We start from the raw sequence: 6952 nt of genomic DNA, 5'->3' as shown, positions 1-6952 counted from the left end.
TTTATGGGAAATGGTCGCTTGTAAGATTGTCAAAAAGCATTTCGAGCCCATGATGAAAGAGTGATACATAAAAAATAAAAAAATAAATGCAGATTGGATGTACGGCTCCAGTGTGGTCTCTCGTCGTAGGCCGTCGCAAGAGATGACGAGACACTCAGTCACAGTCTAATGCAAATGTGCGAGCCAGCCTTTAGATGAGGAATACCCAGAGTGGAGTTTGTAGGCCCGAAAACACTATGTAGGTCCCACCTGGCTAAGGTCCTCCTGGGAGGGCTCCTCGTCCCTGCCGGGGCGGTGCACAAACGCCAGGTTCTGGTGCTTGGCCCGGATGAAGTCTGCCTTGGTCGGGCTGCACAGCCACACACATTTCTGGGGTCAAGACACTGCGGTAGAACCTCGCCGATTCGCTCCCGGCTGACATGTTCCTGTCGGCTGTTACGTTCATAGACAGCGGTCCGTTACGTGTTCGGCACTACCAGCCTGGGAGCCGAACATTTGAAGCAGCGAGACTTGGGAGTTTGCGTGTAAACGAGAATTCTGGCAGTTGTTCCCTGACCGAGGACTACGCTGGGCACGCAGCTCCGATGGTCAAGCTGATACATAACACAGTCCAGTTGAACTCCAGAGGGAACATGCGCACTATCAATTTCCTGTCTGTAGCATTTGCCTTCCCAGTCATTATGTACGAGAAATGCCACCCGACGCGACTGACGTGAGACTTTCATTTTGCAAGTTTGGAGTTCATATTTGTGCACTGCATCCGGCATGCTCGCGGTGCACAGGTGTCAAGTTTCACTGTTTTGCACGAGCATGTGTGTAGAGCCTGGATGCTTGGCGCTGGCGTGTTAGAAGCAGCAGCTGATTCGGGTTAGGTTTTGATTTAGCTCGACGGGCTCAGAAAGTTTTCTTTTTTGGTTACGATTAAGGATTAACGTCTAATTTTACATCACAGTAAAAAAAAAAAAAAAAAGTTTACCTGCATGTGAATGATTGCAGTTGTTCTACACAGACGTAAAAGTACACAAGAGAAAAATTAGTATGTGGGTTACTTTTCTCACCTATAGGACCCTAAAAACGTCACTGGTTGGTACGACCTCTCGAATAGCACGTCTCTTAATTGCAGTCTTCTGAAAACCATATCAACGAGGCTCCATTGTAACAGAAGGAGTTGATTAACCCAATGCTCTACGTAAAAATCAATCTTTCACATGACCCTTTTCGCACCGTTTTGATGCATTAGACGCCAGCCCAAGTCCAGGCACTCGTGCTATTGTCTGTTTCACCTTCAATGGACTGCAGAAAATGCCACAAGGCATCCCAGCATCATTTATTTGGGGTTCTTATCAGAGCTCACTAATTGGATCAGTTTTAGTCATACAAGAGAGAATGAATCATCTCATTTTTTCCAATTATCATGAAACTGCAAGTGTTTCCACTACAAAGGACTCCTTTACTCCCAGATCTATTGGTACGCACAAAAATCGCTCATCTTAGCTCATTAAGTGAGATTTATTAAAACATTACACTGCATAAACGACTCATTTCACTCCCTTTTCATGTTTCTTCGCATGTCGATCACCATCATAAGGTTAGAATTTCTTACACCAATTTTAATGCACTTTACACATCTTTCCGTCGAACCATTTTTCAGCCTCGGTTGTTTTCATTACCAACTGAGATCTTTCCAGGGAAGTCAGTTAACCTACCATGTTAACCTGAATTTTTCTGGGTTTTTTTCAGGTGTACTTACTTGCTTATCAGGGTTTTCCCACTCCCTCCTCTGTAATGCTACATGCCTCAAGAGCAAATAAACAAAATTAAATGAAAATGAAATCCAGCTAGCTCAATGAACGCATCACGTGACTATGCACTTTGAGGATTGTTGCATCCCTCCCTAAAGATTACGTGACACCTGCACAGCATTGGACTGGTTTTGGTGGCTCGTGGTGTTCGCAGCGGTCCATCATAAGGTGAAACAGGGCATAGTGCGAGTGCAGTGAGGGGCAAACTTACTGCAGGCAGTCGTCGGCACTGGGTTTGCGGCGGGCCCCCTTGCCCTGGCCAGGCTCCAACAGCAGGTGTTCCCAGATGGAGTTGGCTCCGCTCGTGTGCAGCGCGTGCACCATCTGAAGAAGAGACACCCCGTCTCCAGCCTCTCTGGGGGACTCTTGAGAGCACTTTTGCCCACACTTTCCCTTGCCCGCCCAGAGCCAGAGACAACACGGACGGTGCTGCTAGGATGCCCGGAGCGCACCTTTGATTGGTGCGTTTACGGCTACGTAACGCCCATACGCCGAAAGCCGTCCCGAAGTGGCAACGAATTATGTCGCAAGAACCTGTATGCCGTGTCGTCGGATGTCATGGTCCTGGTGGTCGGTCGTAGAAATGCGAGCCGTAAAGGAAGCGAGGGTCGCCGTGTTTGCTTGAGCTTCTGCTGGCCGTCTGGCTGGAAAATGAGGTGCAGCTAGACAGGTGGCTGCCGCACGCACTTCTGCTGCTACGCCATCGCCAAGATCGCGGCAGGATACTTTACTGTATGACACTGTGGCGATGTCAACGGGTGGAAGTCGAGGAACCAGAAACGAGGAGACAATAGACACGGCAGCTGGAGAAGCATGCCAGGCACTATGGCATCTTGCCAGGGGACAGACCCCATGACGCGCAACCACTGGTGTTACTAGGGTCAGCGGCACACGATTCTCGAGGCTCGACGCAACACCCCCCCCCCCCCCCTCCCCCCCCCACCCCCTCGAGCGCTGCACCCGGGGCGGTCTGCCACCACATCCCTAGTGGTGCCTCTGTGCGCAACAGCCGCTGGGTGAGAGAAAAATGGGCTGAGGAACTTCGTCTGCTGAGGATTTTGTCGACCATCATCGCTCTACACTTTCCCAGGACCCAATTGGTAGGACCAACAATTTCTACCCCATTGGTAGGCTTGTTAATTTCTTAATTATGTGCGTGGTGACGAGCGAGATGTAGGATACAATCGTACAGCTCGTGCAAGGATTAAAACTCGGCTTTCTTTGTTGCTGCCTTTTCTGGACTGCAAAAAAGCTTCTTTCTACAACCAAGGTTGTTCTCTCGAGGATGAGCTGGATGGATGGATGTTAATGGCTATTCCCTTTGTAACGGGCGGTAGCTTGCGCCACCTAGCCTAAGTCTAAAAAGACAAAAACGTGATTCCTCCCGCCCTTTTAAGACCAATTTTTCTCCCCCTAACTATCACCAGGCAGTGTGGGATATCACCAGGATGACCTTCGGGGGATCGGGCAAAAAAACTAAAAAACATCACCCCCCTGCCTCTTCCCCCCGGCGAGGGAGTCGCCAATTTTCCTCTGGTCAAACCTTTTCGGCGTTACCCCAGCACCGGACCCACTGGGAGACAGGGTTGAGACTTTGGGCCGGAGCCACGCGGGAGGGAGTCCCAATTTTCCTCTGTCCCGCCTGTTCCCAGCTGTGCTAGTTAGTTGTCCATCATTTAATTTTCCCTAGATAATTTCCACCAATCCTCTAATCGTCTCTTTGTCACTGTAATCTTTTTCTCTACCATCCTTCCATCGTCGCCAGTGAAACCCAGGGCCCCGGCCAAATCCGTTACCCCTTCAGGGAGGGCAGGACGAAGCCTCGTGCACTTCAAAACCAAGTGCTCCAGTGTCTCGCTATCATTATGGCAGGCGGCACATAACGTGTCGGTCTCCTGAAATTTAGCCCTATATGTCCGTGTCCTCAAAACTCCCGTTCTTGCCTCGAACAGCAAAGCACTTCCCAGTGAATTGTCAAATAGCTTTTCCTTTCTTATCTCCTGCTTTCGTGACCTGTACACTGCTAAAGCTGATTTCTCCTGCATTCTCCCCTCCCACATTTTCCTCTCCGCCTCTTTCACCTTCTTTTTCACTGACGTAGTCTGTTCAGCCCCATCACCTGTGTGTAGATATTTGAATGTAAGCTTTCGGGTTCGGTTGGTCCATTTTGTGTTTAAACTTTTCATGTATAAATACTTGAATACCTTACGTGCCCACCGCGTATCCTCCATTTCAGTCAACCTTTGTTCAAATTTCAACTTACTAATTGCCTCCCTGCTCTCAAAAGACGACCATCCCATGTCCCCCTGTACTCCCTCATTTGGTGTTTTTCCATGTGCTCCCAGCGCCAATCTGCCTACGCTTCTTTGTCGAATTTCTAGCCCTGATTGAACCTCAGATTTCATGCACAGCACTGCATTGCCAAAAGACAGTCCTGGCACCATCACTCCCTTCCATATACCTCTGACCACTTCATATCTGTTATAGTTCCATAGTGCCTTGAGCTTCATAATAGATGAATTTCTTTTCCCTTTTCTAATTGTGTTCTCCTCGTGTTCCTCTAGATATTTCCTTCCTTCATTGAGCCAGACCCCTAGATATTTGTACTTTTCTACGTGTTCTATCACTGTGTCCTGTATCTCCAGGGGTTCCCCCTTCTCATCGTTGAAAACTATTATACCCGACTTGTCCCTACTGAATTTTAGTCCTAAACTGTCCCCTTCCCCGCTGCAAATTCTAATCAGTTCCTGTATTGTCTCACGGCTTTCTGATACGAGTACAATGTCATCTGCATACATTAACCCTGGCAATAGTTGATTTACCTTATGTCCTTCCTCCATGTAATTCAGGTCAAAACCTAGGTTGCACTGTTCTAATCTTTTTTCCATCTCACTGAGGTATATCATAAAGAGCAGGGGAGACAATGGGCAACCCTGTCTAAGTCCTCTTTTTATTGCTGCTGGTTTTGTAGTTTCGGCTTCCCATTTTATAATCACCCTATTCTCCGTATAAACCCGTTCTAGGAACTTAACCGTGGTTCCCCCTAGGCCATACCCTTTTAGCTGTTCCCAAAGTTTTTCCTGATTCACATTGTCATATGCCCCTTTGATGTCCAAAAATGCTACCCATAATGGCCTTTGGCTTGTCATTGCTATCTCTATGTACTGAGTGATTATGAACAAGTTATCATCTAATCGTCTATCCATCCTGAAACCGTTTTGGAGCTCCCCCAGAATCTGCTTTCTCTCTGCCCATTCTTCCATTCTTCTTTTTACGATTTGCATAGCTAGTCTGTATATTACTGAAGTTACTGTGATTGGTCGGTATGATTTGATACTGTCTTTGTTTCCCCTGCCCTTATATAATAATCTCATTCTGCTCAATTTCCAGTCACTGGGTACCTCCCCTCCCATAAGTATCTGGTCAATCACCTGCCTTAGTTTCAATTTGCTTGTTTGGCCTAGAACTTTTATCAGTCTCTTAGTTCTAATTGCGAAGAACTCTTAGTTCTAATCTAAAATCAGAACTTTATCAGCTGTTATGAATATGGTTAATGTTGCCAGATGTACAAGCCACTGTTGAAATAATCCGTGTAAGTGCATTAGTGCGCATTTCCGCTTGTATGCGAAAGTGAAAGTACTGGATGAGCCGATTTTTACTGTGCAGTTTTTTTTTAGGGTAAGGGGCATCGAAATTGGAATCCAGTCAAGACCAAAAAACTGATGTGGTTCGTTGGGGAACATGAATCCCCATCATAAATGCATGTAAGAACACGGGCACTACAACCAGTGCAGAAGAGCCAGGCCGTTCCTTGAAGCACTCACCGTGAGCTGTCCCGGGCACCAGGCCCCCTTCTTGAGGTGCTTCACCTGCGAGATGTGGCGCCCCAGGCAGCGGTGCACGCTGCAGCACTCCTCGCAGAGAAGCACACCCCGGTTCATGGACGCCCAGGCAGGGTCTGCACCGATAGATGTATGGATGGACGTTAGTGGCTACCGTTTTTGTGTCAAGTGGTGGCTTGCACCACCCAGCCTAGGAACGATTACACCCGTCACGAGGAGGCACTGTCACAAGCGAAGGGAGGTGAGCTGCGAGACATTAACTCGGGAGAAACAATCGTTTATGGCGGCGCGCAACTTGGTCGGCACAAAGCAACTGCCAGCAAGCGCAGTGAGTGGGTGCTTCGTTGGCCCTTCTTTTTGTGCTTGTCTCATTTTTCTTTTTTTCTTTTTTTTTTTTTACAGTAAGTACCTCCCAGTGGCCAACAGCGCAATTAGAACTAAGCACGCGGTTACGTGCACCAGCTGTGCAAACTGCGCACGAACAGAAACCGAGTTGGGGCGATGAAGCTGCAGCACCACGAAGCCGCCCTTGTTTGTAAACAAGCACATATTGGGATGTGGGGATTATGAATAAAATATGTACAAATACCGCGTGAACGTTGGTCACTGCGCATGAGCAAGATCCCGTTTCAGAAGTAGCCTTAGCGCGATGTTAATACATCAGAAGCCTTAGCGTGATGTTAATGCAAAGCCAGAAGCAAGCGAACTAACGCAAATGGCAGGGTATGTGACGCGGACGAGGCCGAATCACGATGGTCGCGCAGACTTCTCCGGTGTTATTGTCCGTTAGGAATACGTCTTACAGCTGTCCCGCGACCTTTTCCGGCAATACGTTGGACGCGCCAAGGGGCCCGTTTCGTTCAAACGCGGGGATACACCGGCACCTCTGTCCGCCGTAGCAGCGGTGCAGGCCAAGCAACCGCCGGAGCGCGAAGAGATATCCACAGAAAGCGAGACGGCACCCACCCGGAGCACCGCAGTCGCCGCACACTTCGGGGACCATTCTGAGTTTTCCTCGCGACATGGGTTATCAAACGGGGGATTCATGAAGCCGCACTCAACAAAAGAGCCCAAGCATCGTCGCGCTGCTGGAAGTTCATCTCGAGTTTCGGACGGAATCGGCCATAGAATCGGCCGACCGATTGGATTGCACTGCTAGAACTGCTTTAGCCAGGTACGAAGCCCAATGTGTGCTAGTTTCAAAAACGAACATTATCCGTATGTTTCAACGTTGGTATGTTTGAAGTATGCAAGCAATCGCATAAACCTTTATAAAATGCAGCCTATTTTTTAATTATGTTTATGCAA

At 48.3% G+C, this 6952-nt stretch overlaps 1 protein-coding gene across 1 annotated transcript; it reads right to left on the bottom strand.

Moving 5' to 3' along the window:
• Window positions 1-249: 249 nt before the first annotated feature.
• On the bottom strand, window positions 250-6781 carry LOC121834613 (ARF GTPase-activating protein GIT1-like; the record flags this gene model as incomplete). The annotated part of the gene is made up of 4 exons (XM_042288323.1): window positions 6611-6781; window positions 5627-5760; window positions 2014-2126; window positions 250-349 (listed from the first exon to the last, which is right to left on the bottom strand). Coding segments are annotated over exons 1-4 (405 nt in total), but the record flags the coding sequence as incomplete, so codon positions are not given.
• Window positions 6782-6952: the final 171 nt, after the last annotated feature.

The sequence above is a fragment of the Ixodes scapularis genome, unplaced genomic scaffold, assembly GCF_016920785.2.
Source record: "Ixodes scapularis isolate PalLabHiFi unplaced genomic scaffold, ASM1692078v2 ptg001819l_1___fragment_2___debris__unscaffolded, whole genome shotgun sequence".
Lineage (NCBI taxonomy): Eukaryota > Metazoa > Arthropoda > Arachnida > Ixodida > Ixodidae > Ixodes > Ixodes scapularis.
The sequence above is the reverse complement of the archived record's forward strand: the minus strand, read 5'-3'. Positions and strand labels throughout refer to the sequence as shown.